This window comes from Phacochoerus africanus, chromosome 7 (genome assembly GCF_016906955.1).
Source record: "Phacochoerus africanus isolate WHEZ1 chromosome 7, ROS_Pafr_v1, whole genome shotgun sequence".
Classification (NCBI taxonomy): domain Eukaryota; kingdom Metazoa; phylum Chordata; class Mammalia; order Artiodactyla; family Suidae; genus Phacochoerus; species Phacochoerus africanus.
In genome coordinates this window covers 78,701,299-78,724,349 of record NC_062550.1, presented here as the reverse complement: position 1 = coordinate 78,724,349, position 23,051 = coordinate 78,701,299, and the positions used below count along the sequence as shown (strand labels likewise).

The following is a 23,051-nucleotide window of genomic DNA, read 5'->3' as shown; positions in this document are numbered from 1 at the left end:
GGGGAGTTCAGAAGAGTAGAGAAATTGCCAAAATAAAGAAAGCAGTGATTGTGGACTAGTTCAGAGTAAATGAAGAAGCAGGGCTCAAGGGTTTCACTGAAACACTAATTCTAAAAACAGTACGTCTGTATCAGAAACTAAATTCTTAAAGTCATGCTGATGTATTTGTTCATTAGTGCTTTCATTTTACTTATGGGAAAGGGCTGTTTACAGTGAAATGCCCGTCTGTGATCCTACCAGCCCACCTCGACCCCGCTTCTACTTTCTCTTCTGCTCACCCTGCTCAGACATCGGCCTCTATGCTATTCATCAAACACTCACAATACACTATTACCTTGGGGCTTGCTCTGCTTTCTTCTTGGGTAGTCCCACACCGCCCCCTGAAAGCTACTCAAGGTGCTCCTTCAGCTGCTTCAGGCCTTTGTTCAAATGTCCCCTTATCAGAGAGGAAATTCTAGCAACTCCCATAGGCCCCTTCCTAGAATTCTCCTTGTTTTATCCGTTGCCACATTTATTGCCCTCTCACATAATATGCAATGACTTCTTTGCCTATTGTCCATCTTTTCCCACTAAAATGTAAGCTCCATCAGGGCAGGAGCTTTACTTTGTTCAATGCTGCTTCCATAGAACCTAGAAAAAGCTCAGTAAGTATTTACTGAATGAACAAAATCAAGCCCTTAGATAATGCAGACTCCTATACTTTCCAAGTGAACTGAGACAAATCAAAGTGCATTATTCAAAAGAATGGGAGTTCCCGTCGTGGCACAGTGGTTAACGAATCCGACTAGGAACCATGAGGTTGCGGGTTTGATCCCTGCCCTTGCTCAGTGGGTTAACGATCCGGCATTGCCATGAGCTGTGGTGTAGGTCACAGACATGGCTCGGATCCTGCGTTGCTGTGGCTCTGGCGTAGGCTGGTGGCTACAGCTCCGATTCAACCCCTAGCCTGGGAACCTCCATATGCCGCAGCACACCTCCTGCCTCAAGACCAGCTCCTCCTGCGATGAAAACTTTTAATTTTCTTCCTGGAATTCATATTTTGGGCTTGGGGGCCAGGGAGGGTCCACAACAAGCTTGTACTACTTTTGTAATTTAAAATTTGAAAATGACAGAGGCGTTCCACGGCTCGCTATTGTTTCCAAAATAAATTTTAAGCTTCTGAACTCGAAATTCAATACCCTCCACAATTTGCTCCAAGGCTTCCCTCTCCTATCTCCACTCAATTCGAATCTGCAGGTGCCGAAAAACTGCCCCCTTCACATTCTACCCCAAGACCATTTGTCCTCTTCTTTCCCCACCACTTTGTCCTTGCCATGTTTTCAGTTTAGAATGCCCTCCTTCTCTCTCCAACAGAATTCTACCGCAAGTCTAAGGGCTAGCTCAGAATCGGACTCAGGAACTCTGGAAGAAATTATGGTCAGGTGCATACTTTGTGAGAGATTAGCCATTGTTAGAGGTGCTCAAATATGGTCTGAAAATATAAGGATGCTCTCACCAACTCCACCCACACTGAGAGGCTAGGTTCCTATGAATCCCTACTTGTATTATGAAGCCTTATTTAACCACCTGTTGGGTATGACTTCTTGCCCATTTTGGAGGCGATGGCCTATCCCATTAACAAGGCAATTATCATATGCTGGCATCGCAGTTATAGCATAGCTGGATTTTCATGCCTGTGCCTCATCTCCTTAGCTCTCGGCAACCTCCAGAAAGACAGTGTCTCATGGCACCAGCACTCTCCCGTGCAAATAATAGGTACTTAGTATGTTCTTCAGGAATGATGCTGCAAAAGGGCACAGTTCATATAGGAATAATTTTGGAAGGACATAAAAGAAAGTGGGGATAGGTCAAGAAGCAGCAAGAAACACTGCTCTGTATTCTCTCCTGAAAGGGTCACTTGGGTGCAGTCACAAGAGGAAACACAGGCAAGGCTCGGGAAAATAGGTACCATGCTCACAAGCACTACGAGACAGAATCACTGCCTGCCACCTGGGGGCCACAAGGGATGGGGGAGTGGGGGACCAAGGGAGCAGGCTCAACCAGCCTGGTGTGGCCAAGAGAGTAAGGATCCACGGGCAAGTGACTTTAACAGGGGGGATCAGGGGTATACAAGCAAAAGGTGTGATAGATTTCGCTGGTGTGTCTGAATGTCACTGGGTCACAGTCGGGGGTGGCAAGAAGGGGGACCTGAGGCAGAGGCCAGCCCATCACACTGGTGTACCTGGTCACCTGGGTGAGGGGCTCACAGCCTACCTGTAAGGATGCTGAGGCAGCAGGAAAACATGAAGTTTAAAATTTACAGTGCAAGCATTAATTTCCCCAGGCTGCTGGAGGGCAAGTTCAAATTCATTCTCCCAGGGTTCTGTGCTTACTCACTTCACCTACTCCTAGCGGGTCTATTCATTTCAGTGGGCGTGTCCTCAAGGACCCACAAAGAATCTTAAGGAGCATGGACTTGCCTAGGGAAATCCTGATGTGTAATCACATTCCTCTGGAATCACAGGGAAAACGTCAAGGCCAGGACAGACTGTGAGATTCATGATGGCCGCAAGGGCAGGGAGCCCTAGGCCGAGATCATCTGGGTCAGCAGCCAGGACAGGCTTTGCCCAGGAACTGTACCACCTCTTGCGGGGAGGGCTGGTCAGACAGGAGGTAGTGCCGGAAAAGCTCCCTGCACAGAGGCAAAGTGGAGCGAAGCCGTGGGAGGGGCCTCATGCAACCAAGTCCTGAGGCAGATGGGGCTCAAGGCTTCTGGTTCGCCATCTGGGATGCCTGAAAAGGTGCCCGCCTAGGAGCCAGAAGGCTTACATTTATGTTCCAATTACTGCTGGCTACTGTGTGACCTTGGAGCCTGGCAAATCAACCCTGGACATTCTGTTTATCCAACAACAAGTCTGAGACGCAGCCATGATGAAAATACAAATTAAAAACACCAGAAGTGGAATTCCCTGGTAGCCTAGCAGTTAAGGATCCCATATTGTCGCTGCTGCAGCAAGGGCTCAATCTCTGGCCTGAGAAGTTCCACATGCCACAGGTGTACCCAAAAAAATAGAGGAAAAAAAAAAAAAAAAAACCTACTTCAACCACCACTGATAATCAAAATCAGAATCAAATATAAGTTTCAAGGCCACCACTGGAAAGGAACTAACTAAAGTTTGTCATTGGTGAGGTTGTGCGCCCCATAGTCCAGCCTGACCCCCAAGCACGCCACATCTTTTAATGGCCTTTCTTCCCCTTCTACCCAGAATCTGCACAGTGAGACAGCTACCACATCAGAACTGTCACCTGCATTCTTCCATCTACAAGCACTTACCCTCTGAACCTCGATCAACCAGCAATGACAATAGTTAACCTCCTTGTTAGTTCATCACACCTCCCAAGTAGAATAATACTTCAGCCCAGTAAAGACACTTTCAAGAAATAATTCTGGGAGTTACCTTTGTGGCTCAGTGGTTAATGAACCCGACTAGGATCCATGAGGATGAGGGTTCGATCCCTGACCTCGCTCAGTGGGTTAAGGAGTGGTGTTGCTGTGAGCTGTGGGGTAAGCCAGCAATTACAGCTCCGATTTGACCCTAGCCTGGGAACTTCCATATGATGCCACGGGTGCAGGCCCTAAAATAAAAGCAAAAAAAAAAAAAAAGAAAGAAAGAAAAATAATAATTCCAGGTATAGGCATTAATAAAAGAGAAAACAAACCAGGAAAAACTTATTTTCAAGCCACTCTCCTTCCCACCCAGAACTATTTACCCTATTATTTGAACAACAAACAAATAAACCCTCTAACAATATAGTTGGAAATTAACAAGGGATTTGTTACTCTTCCCTTCCAGTCAACCTGCTGTCTAGTTCCACCCTGGCTCGTTGCATTTCACTTATCAGTGAAGCCATTTCTCTTAGCACTGTGCCTGTGGGTCTCCCTGCTGTGATTCCACTGGATAGTTGTTTTCACAAGAAATTTCTACCATTACCTCCCATAGGAGGGGAATGAGAGGAGGAAATAGAGGTCTGGATTGAACCTGGTAAGGACAGGGTGCTTGGGCTTCTGAATGACTCTTTTTGATCAGGTACGGTAAAAAGAAAAATACCTGGTTAATAATTGCTTAATTACAATGCTCTAACCTGAGTTAGTTTTATTAAGTTCTTGAAGAATCCGGTTACAGCATTTGAATCCTCTGTCCTAGGGGAACTAGAGCAGCCAGTCGACCCTAGAACACTGGAAGCAGCAGATGGCTCCTTAGTGCTGATGGAGGCACAGCTGACTGCGCTGCAAACTAAACAGGGCACCTAACAGGTGCAGAAGGAAACGGCCACAGACGGGATTTCCAGCCTCACCATCCTTTCCTGCTTGACAAAAGGGAACAAAAGGGAACATTACAGGAATGGGATAAGTTTTTTGTCAAGGACTACCATCAAATTCCCCTTGGAGGTTTTTTGTTTGTTTGTTTGTTTAGGGCCACACCTGCAGCATATGGAGGTTCCCAGGCTAGGGGTTGCATCGGAGCTACAGCTGCAGGCCTGTGCCACAGCCACGGCAATGCCAATCCAAGCTGCATCTGTGACCTGTGCCACAGCTCACAGCAACGCCAGATCTTTAACCCACAGAGCCAGGGATCGAACCCTCATCCTCATGGATGCTAGTTGGATTCTTAACCTGCTGGGCCACAACAGAAACTCCATTGGAGATTTTGATGTTAAATATAATTTTCCCAGCTTACCTTTCCCGACCTCTCATATCAAAAACTTCCCTTTTTTTTCTCCTGGGCTAAAGACCACGCCAAGCAATAGCATAATATTGCTCTCTCGCATGAATTCTGTGCTGACTTCTGACTCTAAAGTTATTTAACTCTACGAAAATGAACTACATGTTGACAATTCAAGCATCTAGAAAAATGACGATTCTGGCACTGTATATACATTGGTGGAGAATGAAGACTGTTATAAACATATAAATAATATCTATCATGAGTATCAATACTGTATCTTGAGAAGACAAAGCTAAAAACTAAGTAACGTTTGGCTACATGTATGGCATTTGTTCAAGCAATTCTTTCTAAAGGATGTACATACCCCTTTGAGAGTACAATACTTACATATATTTACATTTTAATATATATATATTTAACATACTATCAAGTATCAGGATCGCTGCTATCAGCTCTCAGAGTCATTTACACTATTCAGCTATTCAGACCTCTAACACAAAAGAGGTCAGATCACACCCACATCACTGCATTAAAATGACAGTTGTTCTTTCCTAAATATCTGACGAAATCTGTTTCTAGATACAGGAATATCAAAATAGTGATATCCCAGGACTACTTTACCCATATTTTCCAGGATATCTGAATCTTTTCTTTTTTGAAGTGGTAACATCATATGTGTAGCTCAAACACAAAGAAAAAAGATTTAAACCAAATTCAAAGCTAAGAAATAGAAAACAAATAAGCATTTACCTTTCTTAAATCCATTAAATGACAAAACATTGCTGAGTTATTTGTATTTAATGGGTGACAGACTTCTGTTTAAATAAAATGAAAGGAGGGGGGAAAAAAGCCCTAGAATTTGTCTTCTCGGCTTTCTAGACGTATTGAGAATGCTTTATTCAGAACTTCCTGTTTAAAATTAAAACAGACATAGGTCCACAGAAAACAGCAAACTCTTTCATATTTTGGATACTATAAACACAAGAAAAAACTCTTTCGATATGTATTTTTCTTCTGTAGATGACTAGTTATCAGTCAAACCATTAGTTTGTTAAACACAGACTTCTAATAAAGAATTGTAATGTCTACGCAAGGGGATATCTTGGGGAACAAAATATTTAGATGAAATGTTGCTTACAGTCAAGCACAGGTCGATTATCCAGTTCCTGAAATTCTGACATCCAAAAGACTCTGACTTTGCAAATGATTTGTAGGCAAGACCTGACCAAACCTGAATTCATTTAGCAGCAAAACCTAACCTGAACTGATCTGAGGCTGTTTATAGCCTTTACACCACTTCATGTGAATATATGTATTCAGCTACAGATACAGTAATGTGTTTGATGATGGAGTATTTCTTTAGCCCCACAGGGCAAGCTACTAAATATAAGCATATGCACTGAAGTTGGAAACATATCCAGTCTCGAAGGTTGGGTAAGAAATGATGGGCCGGATTAAGGTTAGTCAAGCCATACTGAGCTGTACTGAGCACTACTCAAGGTCAATGGGCCATCACCTATGTTCTCATGACTTGAACCCACCATTTACTGAACTTATATCCAGCTCCTCTAACTGGATTCTCCTAATAACTCTTTTGTTAATGAGATGATCACTCCCTTAGTCACCCATCCCAAACTTCCTAGCTACCTATAATTTCACCCTTACTCTCACCTCCTCATATCCCATCAGCTGTTGAAGCTTCGCAAAGTTGCAAGAATCCCGCTCCTGCTGCCCACTGTCCCACCCCGTTCCAGACTCGCCTGAACAATCTCAAGCCTGCAGGCATACAGGAGGCTCCAAAAACACTTTCCTACATCCTTTCACTCCCCTAATATCTCCCTCTTCCTCCAATTCCCACCAGATTCTGCTTCAAGATGAATTGTGTCATCATCTCCCATCTTGTCCAAATACTCATCTTGATTCAAGTATTGCAATGGAAGAGATAAAGTCCAAAATATGAGACCAGCATATAAAGACCAAGAATTTCGACACAAGTTGCTTTTCCACTGCACCTCTTGCTCTTTCCTAACACAAACCTTTCACCCGGGTCAAAATGGGCAGGACCTCCTCAGTTTTCCTCCACCCTGAAAAAAGCTAAGTAACTGTTTTCATCTCTTTGGCTCACACCCGCTACCCTACAACCTGAAACTTGAAATGAATTCGTTGCATCATATCAGACGATTTTAATCTCACTCATGCTTCAGACTCCTTACATCCCACATGGGCAACAAAGTTTTCTTTCGCCTTCCTGGTCCACTACGAACTCCCTTCTTGAATTCCTACAGCTTTCACAGTCTGTAGGATTCAGCTGATACTTGATATTCATTTCCTTGTATTATCAGAGTAATTAATTTTTCATGCATATGTACCTTATCTCTTTAACCAGATTTTAAATTCCTTGAGACTAGAGACCGTGTCTGATATTTTATAAAGGAACAAATGAATACACTTCTATAGCTTACAATAAAAAGGCAACATTGGCAAAGGTAAAATGTAAAAGACAAAGGAATATTAATTTATTTATTCATTTAAATGGATCAAATAATACTATGTGCCCAGCATTGTTTCAGACAAGGAGGATTAAGTGATAAGCAACACAATGCGATCCCTGCTCTTGTGAGATTTACGGTATGGCTAGGAAATGAGACACTAATGAAATAATTATACAAATGAGTATATATTTTTGAAAAAGGAACTTTACAATATTAACAGGCCCAGAATCATTTTCATACACTCTGCCTGTCTGCTCATTCTGAGTCATTTTGCCCTTCTTTCATGTTAAAAAGAAAACTGCAAATAGCAGAGGCTCTCTGCACATGTTAGAAAACAAAGAAACGAGGGAGTGCCAACAGCAGGAGCCATTCATTTGTCACAATCTTGATGTTCTAAGATCCAGCCTCAGATAAAGCTATTCAATCAGAAGGCATTATTTAGACCCTGATCACTCTACCCCTCGTATAATTACTTTCAGGGAATAGAGTATCACAAAGTGCTCTTATGTTTAAAGCTATACGCTAAACTTTTATGAAAGTTTGCTTTAAAACACAAGAATACAAAATCCATTTCTGCACTTGACATCTTTCCATTCAGTGTCTCCTGCACACACATACAAATCCTTACCAGAATTTAGGGCAAAGAAAAATTCCCATGAAACTTGCAGTTTTCATCATTTCTGATACCCAAAGCTACACAATGTATCACATTTCCCCTTTTGCCTAGCCTCCAAGGAAGCTCAAAAACCAACAAGGTGGCAAAATTCATGAAACTGAAACATATTTGGTTCTGTAGTCCTCATTTCCGTTCCTTTTGTATTAAATATAAATAACAACTTTTTTGTAAATCATTTCAATTCCCTTTTGGAATAAAAATGATTTCCTGAATAAGCTCAAAAACTTAAAGTCCCCCATTTGTATAAGTCTTATTACAATAATAATTTTAGATGTCTCTAGTCATGGATATCCCCAATGCACAATCTTCAAAAAAACTATGATTCATTATTTGAACACGTATTTATTTTTTTAACAATGGAATCATCCAAAAAATGGAAAAGAAAGGCATTGGAAGATATACTAATATTCCAATGGAATCCAATTTTCATAAATCCCTAATATAATAACCACCTTAACAAGATTCAGTGTTAAACCTAAAGAAATTTTTCTAAAATGTATTCATTCTGATTTCACATGTGCTCTTAAATTATATTTTGCACTTGGGAAATGTAGGATTTGCGACCAGTCTGAAATCTTAAAATTTTAGCCCTGATGTGTAGAAAAACCAACTCTCATTTTATTCCAATCACACACCACAGGTGAGAGGGGAATAGTTTTAAATGCGCTTAATCATTTCTGTCTCTGATAAAATGCAATTTCCAATTTGCCAGAGTCAGTATTTTTCTTTGGGACAAATCCCACTACAAATTGTAAAACATGAGAGGGTTTCACACTGTTAACTAAATAGCCACAAAATTGTAACATTCATGTCTCACAAAAACCAAAACTGATAACCAATACACTGGATGAAATCACATGCTCACACAATCATTCCCTCTTCCTCACGTGTGCTTTAAAATGGCAATCTTGTGTCATCCCTTTGGAGTCTCCTGAGACTTTCCATAATAAAACAAATGAGGGAAGACTCAACAAACTAATAAATGAAAGGGGTAGCAGCATTCTATCATATAGTTTTATTTGGCATTTCATTAGAGAATTACAAAAAAAAAGAAACTGTTTACTTGATCACACAAAATGATTCTGATTATTGTGTCAACTGTACCAATTTCTGTAGCAAAAAAACCAAAAAAAACAAAAAACAAAAAAACACTTCTGGGCTTTTATTAATAATCCCACTCTTCCCAACATACATACACCTTCCTCACCACTGCCATCACCAACCGTAAGCTTGGATCTACACATTGTTAAAGGTTTAGATATGGCCTCTCAAACAAACGAATTATGTACAAATGCTAGTCTGAGGGGAGTAAGGGAAGAATCATTTATCACATTCCAAATCAACGAGACTGATGTGTGCGCCTGCATTAAATTTTGGGCTCTTTTCCGTAAGGCTGCACGGCTTCAGTTCCAGAGCACCGTGCCATACATTCCTTGGCGTGAGTGGACACAGTTGGAGGTGGAGGAAAGACAACTTAAGCCTGACAGGAGGGAGTCAGAGAACGTGTCACAGAGAAGATGATGCTTGAACTTGGATATGAAGGAAAAAGAGAAATTAGCCAAAATAACAAGAAGATGACAAGCATAACAGGCACAGGAGAGCACACATGCAAAGGCAGAGACACAAGAGAGAACATAGGAGGTTGGAGAACCAGGAAATAATTCTGCCCAGTGCGCAACATTAAAAGACCAGGTGGAAAGTCAGGGAGGAGGAGATCACAACGTGCTTTGGATACAACTAGAGTTTAGATTTGTTCTGTAGGTCACAGGAGTATAACCGAGCAGAGTAGACACCTCCCCACCCACATTCATGTCCTCCACTTGCCTTTTTATCTATAGAAAAACTTTAGTCAAAGAACCAACTTAATCAGAGAAGCAGAAAAAAAAAATACAGAGGAAAAAAAACAATAATAATAATTCAGCCATTCAACAAAGTCAAGGACCTTTGGTCCTTCAAAGACTGTAGATAATATTCTGAGCCATGTCCTTGAAGCTGCTTTTCAGGTGCTGAAGCCTCCAGCAGGTGGAAAAAGTCAACTGCACACTGCCCATAAGCACCAAGACCCCAGAATGGTTGAAACCAGAAGGTTGATGATGCTGACTCCCAGTGACCTCACCTCCCACCAATCGGGAAAATGTCCATGAACTGACCACGCCCTGCTCCTCAAACACTATGACTCCTCACTACTCCCTCCAAGGGGGGCACAGTCCTTGAGGTTTTAGCCTGCTCTGTTCCCCTCTTTGACTGGCAGTGAAAGCTACTTTTTCTATTTCCTCCAACTATGCCTCCGAGTTTTTTGTTTTTTGTTTTTTTTTAATTAATTATTTTTTTTTTTCCCACTGTACAGCAAGGGGGTCAGGTTATCCTTACATGTATACATTACAATTACATTTTTCCCCCAGCCTTTCTTCTGTTGCAACATGAGTATCTAGACAAAGTTCTCAATGCTATTCAGCAGGATCTCCTTGTAAATCTATTCTAAGTTGTGTCTGATAAGCCCAAGCTCCCGATCCCTCCCACTCCCTCCCCCTCCCATCAGGCAGCCACAAGTCCCTTCTCCAAGTCCTATTTGGCATCAGTGTACAGAGGCAGCCAATATTTCGGCAACTGGAGCCATGTTTAAAAAAAAAAAAGATTCCAATAGCAGAATCTAGAATGAATTAGAGAAGGAGAGAACCATTAGGAGCAAATGACTAAGAGACTGTGAATGAAGGAAGAAACCACAGACATTAAGAAGGATAGAAGGAGACGACAATTTGGAGTCCAGCAGAAAATTCAACTGGGAGTCTAGTTATTATCCTACCCAGTTATCACCAAGTATTGTGGAAGATTATTACTCCTCTAATAGCCTATATAATTTCATAGATTTTTTAGTAAGAAAAGCAAAGTAACTTGCCAAATAGAAGTGATTAAGCTGACTATATTATAAAATCTTTTGTATTGTAAGCAAAATTTAAAAGGACCCACTTTAGCATTATTTTAAAATAATTTGTAGTCAATAAAACTACTTGAAATATAGAGTATTTTCAGGACTGAATTATTAATACCAATAAGAGAATTAAAAAGTAAGCCATGGCTAAATGTGATTTCAGTATAAGAGATAAGACTACAATAGAATAACTTAACAAAATGTAGCAATTACAAAGCCAGATGATCTGCCCCTTATTATCAATACCATTCTTTTGACCATATGCTTCTCATTTGATCTTATAATAAAGGCAGATAACTTTCCACCAAACTGCACATTTTGGTCTAAGTTTGCCCTAGCTTTCTACGCTGAGCAAATTTATGGAATGGATTACAAATATATCCAGCCACTGCTTATAATGGGCAGCTATTGTTTTATCTGCCCAGCACCCTTCACCTACTTTTGAAAACTGTCTTCTACTTACCACCTCCCCTTGACCTCTTTTATCCATTTGATGACAACCATCACACCATGCTGGCTCAATGTCCAGTGGACAGCCCAGCTCACACCCAGTTCCTAGTTACCCTCTGTGTCAATGACCCAGCTCCACATTTAACTTTAATTCCACTCCCTAAGGAACACACCCTGGTTGGGAATCACCACTGAAGAAGGGTTGTACTGCGTTGCCACAGGCCACCTAGCCACACCCATCAGCCCTTTCCCTTTTCACACTCCCACTGCACCTGCTCTGTTTCACTCAAACCCTCAGGCCCTTACCCACCCATCCCCAGATCACCTTCCCCTCTTCCTCTCTAGGTCCACTCATCAAATCAATTTGTCTTTTACTAGAACTCTCCATTTATTTTTCATCCTTTGTTTCCAATACAACAAGCCTGAGCATTCCCTGCCCAGATGAATCACTCAAATTCTGTTCCAGGTGACTGAGCTCTCACAGAGAAAACTGCTCAGCTGTTCAGACGGGTGTCATTCAAATGGACAGTGGCCGACTGCCCCGGGGGCACTGCGAGCACCAGAAACCCTTTTATTCGTCCTAGTCGTTCACATCCACACTTCCTAGAGTAGCTCTTCCAACTCTGAGCACTTTCTTAAGCCCCTTGCTCATCAGCCCCTCCGTCTTTTCCTTCAGCTCCTCCCTCCTGTCATCAGGTGAGAGCACACTCGGCCCGCTCCCCCACCTCAACCACACCTACTAGAGACCCAACATTCATCTCACTCTCCCTTGCTGTCCTCTCTAAGGCCACTATTTGTGCCTGTGTCTGTGACTTATATGTATCTACATACCTATTTTTTGTTACTTCCCTAAACCACTGCCATTTATTTCTAAGCAAACTTCTAGACTGAAAATACCCACACTTCATCACCTATAATCTCATAATTGCTAAATTCAAATTTTATTACTAAGTTCTCTTCCTAATTGACCCAGGAGCATTTAAAACTTTCTTTTGCCCCATAGCACTTATCACCTCTTTGCATATTATGCATTTATTTCTTTAGCACTTTCTCCCTCCTGTAGGATGTGTTTATGAGGGCAGATACCCTGCTTTTTTGATTCGGTGTCTAGAATAGGGCCTGGCATAATAAGTAACCAATGAATATTTGTTGAATAAGTAGCACCCATCCCCCGGCTAAAATCCACTGGGCCAGAGGTAGGAACCACACCCAAAGTGGGTCAACTTCATTTAAACCTAGCAGTTTAAACCTGGAAGGAGGAGTCAAACCAGGCTTTGAGAGTAGATAGGAAGCAATCTTCAGTGGGAAGGGAAGATAAAGCAGATACAAATAGAGAGGTGGAGATAAAGACCATCCTGATGGGATTCAAGGCCCTATTTCCAGCTAGCCCGATTATCAAAGCAAATCCTACCCTTGGTCTCTGTGAACTATCCCAATATCCTTAGAGTAAGTTACCTTTTAAACCAATGTAGTCTCTTTTTCTGTTGCTTACTATCAAGAGATTCCTCACTACAGCACTGTTCTGTGGTTGATCAGGCTCAAATTAAACACCCTGAAGCCAATGTTCAAAAAAAGAGGAAAGAAAGAAATGAGGGCAGAAAGTTAGGGTCCCTGTTCTAATTCTCCGAATGAACATGTGTAAATATATAGGCAATAGTTAGCTTGCTTTAATGAGAATGTGGTGGGATACGGAGGCATTCTCCTTATGATGTACAAACCCTCTGTAATATCCTACTTAGGTACGGTTTATGAGAAAAGAGCTATTTCCATGCTTTCTCTAAATAAGATTACACACATATTCATTTGAGATGTAACACCGTTTTTTAAAAATTAAGTTTAGAACTAATTTTACCCCATGCCAATATTCCTTAGGCCACAGAAAAGTACACCATTAAACAAAGTTGAGGAACCAGAGCTATAAAAGCACATAGCAAATTAAGGCTGGAAGGCAAACTGAAAAGCATCCTAAATTGGCATTTAGAAATAGCAACGCTCTATCCTGGAGAACAGAATTAAATAATTATCTACGAGTTACATTCCATGGGTACTTACCAAACAAACGCTGATGGAACAGAAATTTGCCAGCTATTAGTCCTATGAGAATGGCAAGTAGCCATAGAAGCACCTTCAGAAGCCTCCAGCCAACTCCTCTAGGGTATTTATTTGTTACAAACGAAAAACAGTTTCCAACAACAATCACATTGGCTTCTGTCTGGCTATGAGAAACAGGGTCCTCCGCAAATATCAAGAAGTTAAAGAAGATCACCAAGTAAGCCACAATCATGCGAGACCAGGGATGCTGGAAATAATAACGAAAGTCTTTACCCATCCTTCACAACTTCACTGCCGTAGTTTACCTGCATAAGAAAAGACACACACGGAGTTAGAGCAGCAAAACAAACTCTCTTCCTGTTATCTGTTCAGATTCAAAACAGCTCAATAAAGAGGTATTTGGGGAGTTCCAGTTGTAGCTCAGCAGGTTAAGGACCCGACATAGTCTCTGTGAGGATGCAGGTTCGATTCCAGGTCTCTCTCAGTGGGTTAAGGATCTGGCCTTGCCGCAAGCTGTGGCGTAGGTCGCAGAGGCAGCTCTGATTAGATCCCTAGGCCCGGGAACTTCCAAAGGCCACACCTGTGGCCATAAAAAGAAAAAAAAATTTAAAATAAAAATATAAAAGAGGTTTTTGGAAAAGATCTGCTCCTATTTATGGCACCAAGACAAGTCCGAGGTTGAGGATAATGAACATTGCTCCTTTCCTGCCAGCTCATCATCCCTCTGATCATATGGGGATTCAGGAAAGAAAGTAAAAGCGTTGGGGGAGAGTAAGGGACCTGAGAAGGCAGAGCATGGCCCAAAGTTGGGATGAATGACTGAGACGACTTGTCGAAATCATCTCAGGAGGAAATGCAGAACAAAACAACAAGGCAATACTCACCCTCTGTTAGATTATAATGTTTTATGTTACAAACATAATACAGATCATTTAAAAATTAAAGCAATATAGAGGTAAACTGAGCACGTATGAACAAAAAATAAACACCCTTCTCTGCCCAAATCCCTCTCCTCAGGGTAAGATCCCTTAATAACTTGCTGCATATACTTGCAGACCTTTTTTTTTTTTTTTTTTTTAAACATTGAAAAATGTTCACAGCCTATGTGTCAAATAATTTCCAACAGAGAGTAAGTTTCAGGAAATAGCTAAGTCTATGGAGGAATAGTTGCACACAGGAGGGCCTGGGCAACTCTGTTGTGGAAGGGAGGAGGAAGGGGAAGCTTTTGCGGAGGAGGATATACCCAAATTAGAGGTTGGAGGAGGAGGAGGACTTTTTTTTCCCCACTGAAGAAGGCAAGAGCACCCAATCAAGGCACGTGTGAAGGCTCGGAGGCACTGCAAAATACGGTCCTAACATGGACATGCGCTGAGAGTACAAAAGCTTTCTTAAAATGCTGATGTCCAGGCCCCACCCCCTAAATCTTGCTCAGCGCCTCTCTCTGTCCTCTTTGGGCGCCAGCCAGCCTGCCCATGGGATGCAAAGGAACACAAGCCTACCTTGGTCCACCAGGACTGTGTCCAGGTGATTAAGTCTATGTAATTCTGGGACTGTTTTGGCGAGACCATTTGGTGCTCAGATTAAGCTACAGCTTTTTTTTTTTTTTTTTTTTGCCGCCCCTCCAGCACATGGAAGTTTCCAGGCCAGGAATCGAACACAGCAGGGACCCAAGCTGCTGCCATGGCAATGCTGGATCCTTAACCCACTGTGCCCCAAGAGAAGTCCTATAGCTCTCTTTTTTCCCAGCAATAGAGCTGATTAAACCTGAGGAAGCAATAATAATAATAGATTCTCATTCTGCACGTGGCTAAAAATACAAAGATCAAGTCACAAGCCTGAGATAACTTTAAGTCAATAGAAGATCTGAGAATAGGCCCCAAGGCTCCCACGTTCCAGTTCAATGTTCTGCACTGATGAATGTCAATTAAACTCACAATCTAAGCTAATGAAGACTTGTCTGAGCCATTTTAGTAAAGGAAGGCAAATGCGCAAAAAGACTGGCAATAAAATTTAGCAAAACAGTCACTGTGCCTTGGATTCATAAACCTTCTAAGAAATGTCAAGGCCCTAATGATCTTCATGAATACGCTGAAATATCTGTTCCTAGGGGCTGTAGCTCAGATCACATAAGGAAGTGATTGTTTCCTAGGTGAAGTTCATCACCCAAAGACCCATGTGGTTCTCACAACAATGAGATCAGAGAAAGTGGAGAAGAACGGAAGCAAACATCATGCAATGTCAAGGAATTCAATGTGCAAGCATGGGTCAGCTGTCAATTCAAGTTCATGCAGCATCTTTGGAAATGTCCAAAGACTATTATCAAAAGAGAACACAGAGGAAAACCTCAAGGACAATGAGACTTGAAGTGGGAATCATTTCCACCTGCCCATCAGAACTGAACAGGAGTATCAACTGAGCAGTTAACAGGTTTCTCTTGTTGTTGCTTCTCCTACCAGTGAGGGATTCTGGTGTCGATGCCCCCCCCCCCCGCCCCCCGCACCTCCCTTCCCCACCCACACACAAGCAAGGCAGCAGGATTTAAAGCACTGAATACATGCCTTTTTTAATAACTGCTTTGTGAGGGTTGGCATCTATCTATTTTATTGGTGTTGTTTTTTAACCTCAGAATCCTGCTTTGTAGGCTCTGTTAATGCCCACATGCCCAAACTGAATTAGAACATTCCACAAAATGTGGAGACAGCAGTTCCTCCCCAGTATTTATACTGCTTCAAGAGAGGGAACTCTAACACCGAACAACAATCCTGCTGTATTACAGATCCTCATTCCCACAGCAGTGCTATGAATGCTATCACTCCCATGCTACAGGTAAGGAAACAAAGAAGCAGAGCTGGTGCTGCCTCATTAGCTCACATAGCTAGTGAGTGGAAGAGCTGGCACTTGAATCAAAATCCATCCCTAGCCCTTGATCCCGCGAACACATCACAACAAAGCTCGAAGGGTTTGTTCCAGTAAATATTTCCCATCATGTTTACATACTGAATCTGTTAGAGGAACAGATTTGATGACTTGGACATGAGCCTAGTGAACAGGATCATTTGGCCTTTTTATTTTACACTAAATGTGGTTATTTATTCTTGCCTCATATCCCAAAGCTGAAGCGACGTCTTCTAGGGAGTCCCAAATTTCAAAACCTGGATCATATCCTGAATAACATCTGTGCCTGCCTCCACTCCCTAACTTCATACACAAGGTTGCTGTAAGTTTGCCTAGTGCTCTCGGCCTGCTAACCAGAGCATCAGAACTGCTTTTCCCTCTGAGGTTCCCATAAAGCATCTTGCTGGTCAATACAACCATTTGACGATTCTAATGTTAATGATCCAGGATTAAGGCTGTTCAAATTGACTGTGCTACTTGGCATACGTAACCCTTTGAATTTTTTTTTCAAACTCAATTCTCCTACCGTAGATGAGCTTTTATCTCAAATAAATGTGCGTTTATCTTAGCTCTTAGCAGATCACGGTCAAATGATCCACTGATGTGCTGCCTCCCTCACTAGATCATAACGTCCCAGAGAAGGGGCTGTTTACCTTCAGGGCACACACAGTCCTGGGCTCATAGTAAGCAGTCGGTAAACACCTATTGGATGGGAGGTACACTGTAAAAGAGAAGTCCCCTCACTGTTGCAGATGAGAAGGCAGAGCAACCCACCACTTACCTCCACTAAGGGAAGAGGAGAGCAGCTGAGACCAAAGGCTGCAAGAAGACTCTGCCAGCAACAAGCACTGAGGCGCCCCGCCCCCGCCCCGCCCTCTGAGAACCAGACTAACTCATACCATTCAATTCCCTCTCCTAAGTCATGGTATCATCAGTGAGGCCATATCATCAATTAGGCCACTAGCAATATCCTGGACACCTCTGCTTTTTTACCTAACAGCAGTGTCGAAGATGATGGTAACGACAGGCTGAAACTTTATATAAAGTCTGATAATCCACAGGCCTTCAGTTGTGGTTTCCAATATTTACAGCAGATATTAGAAATGTCATGATTTTCCTACATGCCAGTCTTTCACCTGGTACTAAAGGCTAAGAATGGAAAAATAGAAAGGTGGGTAATTACACTCAAGCTGGGTTAAACAAAGGCACAGCAAAAGCCGTCTCTGGGGCAGGCACTGAGCAAGTTCTGTGTGGCTGGAACACAGGGCACCTGGGGATGTCCTGGGAAAGTTAAGGATAATGTGGGGCCCATTTAAGGAAGAATATACAAAAGAAATACTGTTCTGTATGTTACTGAGTAAAGACTATGAAATCAAAGTTTTCAGAGCAGAAGAGCGGTACAATGGCTTAGGGCAGGGTTTTGAAAAGGTTTCTCCGCCAGCTGGGAAAATGATTCACTGGAATGAGGCATGATGAAAATGGAAAGACTAGTTTGGACACAACGCTAACAGTTTATGTAAAAGACAATCAGGTCTGAGACTAGAACAACACTGACAGCCTAATAATTATTGCAATAATGTGTTTGATTGAACTAGAGTATCCCACCTTCCTTCCTTACTATGGTCTTTACAAATAAATGAAAATACTCAAGGACTTCAGGTGTGTGAATTTCATGTTTCTCAGCAGGGACCCTGGCTCAGGTGATACTTTCCGCATAAGGACAAGTAGGATCAAGATGGCATGTATTTGCACATGTGTATATAAAAGACCTTGATGAACTAATAAAATATGCTATAAAAAACTACTACTAGCCAAGAAAGGGCACTTGAAGCACAGCCCTGCTAAGGTAGGTCTTGGTCTCTAGTAATACCTAACCAGGCAGCATGAACATTGTTTTCATTGTGAAGCACTATTCCATGATAAAAAAAAAAATTGCATCTACAAATTTTCTGAAGCTCCTTGAAAATTCACCTGCAACCTTTCTTAGCTCTTATCAGAGAGCTTATTAAAAATGATTGTGCCTGTACTCTGCCAAGAGTGGGAACTTTCCTTCAGCACCTTGAATCCAATTTCTTAAAAAATAGTTTTTAAAAAGACTTCCTGTACTTTATGTTTTGCGGTATGCACTTCGTGAAGCAGACAGCTGTGTTTTGGGCACTTCTTGGCTGTATCCATACGAAACAAAGTTAAAGGCTACTTTCTTCAATTGACCTAGCTATAGTATTATACTAACGTACGTAACGTTGTTTTCAGTTTACAGAAGATTTTTACAATCACTTCATTTAATCCTTAGGAAATACTTTTAAAACTGCCTAACCAAAGGGCAGACAGAGCTTTAAGTTATCAATATCACTTCCTTCAAAGATAAATAATGATAGCCTATATTTATACCACATTTTACCTCTTAATGTTCTGAATGGGCAAAATCACACCATTACAATGACTTTACAGAAATGATCAAAGGAATCAGGAACATTTGTTTTTCTGAAGGTAAAACAAATGGCAGCAGGAAGAATATGGCCCAGTTCTACCTGACTCAGCTACTCACCAGTTCTGTGACCTTGGGCAAATCCAGAAGATCTCTGAGATCCTATTTATTCACCTATAAAATCCTAATGAAAGTACTTTCCTCACAGGGCTGTAGTGAAGACTAAAGGAAATGTCATTTGTCAAGGGCCTGGCCACTTTCAGGTACTTCCTGCTCTGAAGACCACTGTTAAAATACAAGTGACTCTTGGTTGCTGCCATTAAACATGAGCATGAAAAGAATATCGACTATATATTACATTTACTGGGTGCTTTTTATATGCTGTTCTCAGTGGCAAAGGGTTTTAATATAACAACTCCACAACACAACGGATGGAGAGCATCCCGATTTTACAAACATTGAAAACGAGGCTCAGAACGCTCAAGTTACTTGTCCAAAATCATATATAGAAAGCGGTGAAGTCCAGATTCATTAATTCCATAATCTCATCATTTGTTTGTTTACTACTTCCTGACTGCCCATGTGAGCCAGGCACTGGCCTAAGCAGTGAAGGTTACAAACAGACAACACTCCAGCTGCCTTGCCTCAGAGTCTCAATTGAGGGAATCAGACAGTAAACAGAGAAAAATTAAATACACAGTATTTTAGGAAGCTGTAAGTTGATGGAGAAAATTAAAGCAGGAGAAAGTCAAAGAGTGTGGGGAGAATGCCTCACTATAATGTGACAATTGCACAGTTGTGAAAGAAGGAAATGAGACAGGCAGATATCTGGGGAAAGAGTGATCCAGAGAGAGAGAACCCCAAATCATAAAGGCCTGTGCTGGGTGCATGATTCATGCATTTAAGGAACAGCCAAGAGGCGAGTGTGACTGGACAGGGTATCGGTGCAGGGGAGTATGAAAGGACCAGAGAGGTCTGGGCAGCAGCAGCAGCATCAGGCCTTGAGGCCATCCTGCCATGTGGGCTTCACCCTGTGTGAGATGGGAAGGAGAGTGATGCAATCTGACCACTCCCCCGGATGCTTGGAAATGTATCAGATTCTGGATACATTAAAAAGGAACAGGATACATTAAAAAGGATGGACAGGATGTGGACAAGGCCTGGCAAAACCCAGAATGGACTTTTCATTTCCTGAGATGGTGAATGCATTACCTGAGATGCACACTGTTGGACCAGGTAGCGGCAACGTGATAATAATTAACATTCTAGAATGCCTTTTCTATGTTGGGCTCTTGACAAGCAGCTTTCATGCATTATCTCAATTAACCCTAATCCTAATGAAGAAATAGAGATTTTAAAGGGTTATAATCTGCCCGGGGTCATACAGTTACTGACTGGCAGAGGAAGGCGGAACTACCTCTTTATGACCCCAGAGTCAATACGCCTAACTACCACTGTGTGTACTACAGTGTGAACTTCTGTGTGTTCTCTACAGTGCGAAGTATAACACCTAATGAAATTCCGGTGGGAAGGGAGTAAGACCTGGATAATGACTTGCACCTAGTAGGCAAGCAATAAAACCTTTGCTGATAGATTTGTTAAATGAAAAAATAAGTAGATGGATGACAGCTGGATAACAGACCAAACTTAGGTAAGAAAAAAGCACTGAAGATTCAATTCCAGACAGAAGAGACTCTGGATAATGGAATATCCAAGTCTGTAAAAGGAGAAATGGCAGAAGATGAGAAAACCAAATATATAGTTACCTAGACCAGCCCTGAAATAAGGATAGGTCTTAGCTTACTATCTTGAATGGTTTGATGGAAAGGCAGACAGCAATAAGGAGATGACACACAGCATTTTACATAATGCAAGTGCTTAATGCAGGTTTTAAAAATACAAATAGCAATAACAACAGAAGTAAAGTTGGAACTTCTTACTTTTTATCCAACACAAGAGACCACACAGCCTTTTAAACAAAAAAGCAACCTTTTAAGTCAATCAATGAAACCACCATAAGTGGCCTTGCTCAGATACCAGGATGGTATTTTTGTGGTACCCTAGCTGATTTAGAGGATCACATCCATAAATCACTTCCTAGACTTTTCTTCACACTGTTTCAACCTTTAAGTTATTTTCTTCCCTTGTTTTTATCCTGCAATCTTTGGAAAAACAAAGCACTGAACCAATGCAAGTTTTTAAAATAGAGAAGCTGAAAGCAAAGCAGGTCTTGGGTTCTCTCTGAAATAAGACATGAGCCATTTTCCATAAAAATGGCAAAATATTTATGAGCCTTTTCATGTCCTAAAGTAGAAAAATAATCACCAATTCTTTAAAAATGTTTAGCCTTCCTTTTCAGTGACATGCGTCGATGAGAAAGAATTAATCACCATAATCATATTCTATACATAACACCAAAAAGTAAGTTAATGAATAAAACAAAATTCATTCATATCTGAAATTGTTTGTTAAATGATTGGTTGGGAGTTTTAAGAAACAAATCAAATACAATAAACAAGTACTGGCTTCTGGTCACAAGGATCAGATGAAGACGGTATGGGGTGGGGATAAACAGCTGAGTCAAAATATCAAAATTCATAATTACCTTTCAATTACAAAGGCCAGGGGAGGAGAAATAGAAAGTATATGCATGACAAAAATTCAGTACTTTACAGCAAACATAGCTCTTACTACTACTGCTCTTTATAGTCAATAAATTGGAGGAACTTTTTTCTAAAGACAAACAAAACCCTGAAATCTTCCTACAAGTCCTTCTATGGATTTCAAACAACATTTCATTATAAGGAGGGAAATGCATTTCTTCAACATACTTTTACTCAAAAATTTGTTGTCGTTGTTCATGAGACTTTTATCTACATATAAATACGGAAATAAGCATGTGATGTTTACTAGCATCTCTCTTTCTCTCTATCATACACACACACTCGCTTATTGTTCCACTGAGGGTAGAATGAATAAGGGCAGAGTGGACCCACATGGGTCAAAAACACTTGTGGGGCCCTGACATTTTCAAAATTAGGAATCGACAAATAAATAGTTTTATTAATCACGATGAAGTTAGTAAACACCCCAACATGCAAGTTTTATGGGGACTGGGGGGGGTTGTATTTTTAAGAACACTCCTGAACTACAACCTGTTAATTTCATTAACAAACAATCCTGGGGCTTTTGCTCAGTTCCCGTCCTAGAAATCACTGAAGCGAGGAAAGTTCACCGGCTGTCCCGGCGACATCCCTCACCCCCCGGAGCCCAGCAGTCGGAGGGTCCCCCGAGCCCTCCCGGCGAGTCTCCCCTGCCCCTCCCGCAGGAGGGCTGGGCGGCCCCCCTCCAGGGCTCTTGCCCGCCCCGCAGCGCGCCGGCCCGGGAAGGGAGAAGGAGGTGCGTGGCAGCGGGCCGGGGACCGCAACCGGGGCCGCAGTCGCGGGAAGGGATGAGAAGGCGGTGCGGCTGCAGGCGGCCGAGCCGGGAGGGCTCCGCTGCGTTGGGACCGAGCGGCGGGGGAGACGCGCCGGGCGCCCGGGCCTCGTACTCACCGAGGGGGCCGCGCGGGTTCGGGGCGTCCGCACTCGGGAGAGCCGGTGGAGCGCAGCCCTCCGCCGCGCCCACGGCCTCGCTGGGAAGCGCGGCGAGACGGACAGGCGGCGTCGCTGCCGCTGCTGCTGTCACCGAGCTATAAATACCGGCTCGGCCCACACCCGCCGCCGCCTACGCCGGGCGCCCTCCGCAAAGTCTGCCGGCCGCGGGCCGGGCCGCGGGAGCGCAAGGGCGACGCCGCCGCGCTGATGACCGCGCCGGCTCCAGCTGTGCTGCTGCCTCCGCAGCTGGAGGCATGGCCTCCCGCCGCCCCCGCCCCGCCCTCGCCCTCGCCCTCGCCCTCCCGCTTCTTCAGCTCCAACCCGCGCCAGGGGCCCGACTCCAGCCCCGGCGCCGTGTGCCGCGGCGGAGCCTGCCGGGGCCCGTCCCTCCTCTGCAGAGCGCGCGGCGGCGGTGGACGACTTTGGTACCCAGCGGGGACTGACCGCAGGGGGCGGCGGGCCTTCAGCCTAGCCCGTCAGCTGCAGTCCCTTCCACCCGGAGGTATAGGCTAACTTCTTATAAAACCCACCATTCTGAGGGGAACCAGTGGGGTTCCCATGTGGAATATCCTCTAAAAGCTGCAAACTTTCGAAGGCATCTCCGGTCACAGGGCATCTTTTCTGCCTTTGTCTATGGGTGGTGTGGAGGGGTGGGGGTAGGGCGAGACAGAGCCCTCGAGGATCTGAGAAGTGTTAAACTTACTTTCCAAACTATCTAGTCTGATAACACGCACACGCTAATGTCACACATGGTACACACATATTTACAAACTCACATACACTTAGAAATGAACAGATGCATACATATGTCTGCACACATATATATA

At 42.8% G+C, this 23,051-nt stretch overlaps 1 protein-coding gene across 2 annotated transcripts in view; it reads right to left on the bottom strand.

Annotated features, from left to right (window-relative positions):
- TMEM117 (transmembrane protein 117) overlaps positions 1 to 22,453 on the bottom strand; it is a 483,071-nt gene extending 460,618 nt beyond the window's left edge. The window contains exons 1-2 of one of the 2 annotated variants that reach the window (XM_047788017.1): positions 22,183 to 22,453; positions 13,306 to 13,610 (exon numbers count right to left, since the gene is read on the bottom strand). In XM_047788017.1, the coding sequence (XP_047643973.1) occupies positions 13,306 to 13,582 (277 nt within the window). In that variant the 5' untranslated portion in view covers positions 13,583 to 13,610; positions 22,183 to 22,453. Of the gene's footprint in view, positions 1 to 13,305; positions 13,611 to 22,182 lie in introns of those variants that run through there. The other variant, XM_047788018.1, reaches the window with a different exon arrangement.
- Positions 22,454 to 23,051: the final 598 nt, after the last annotated feature.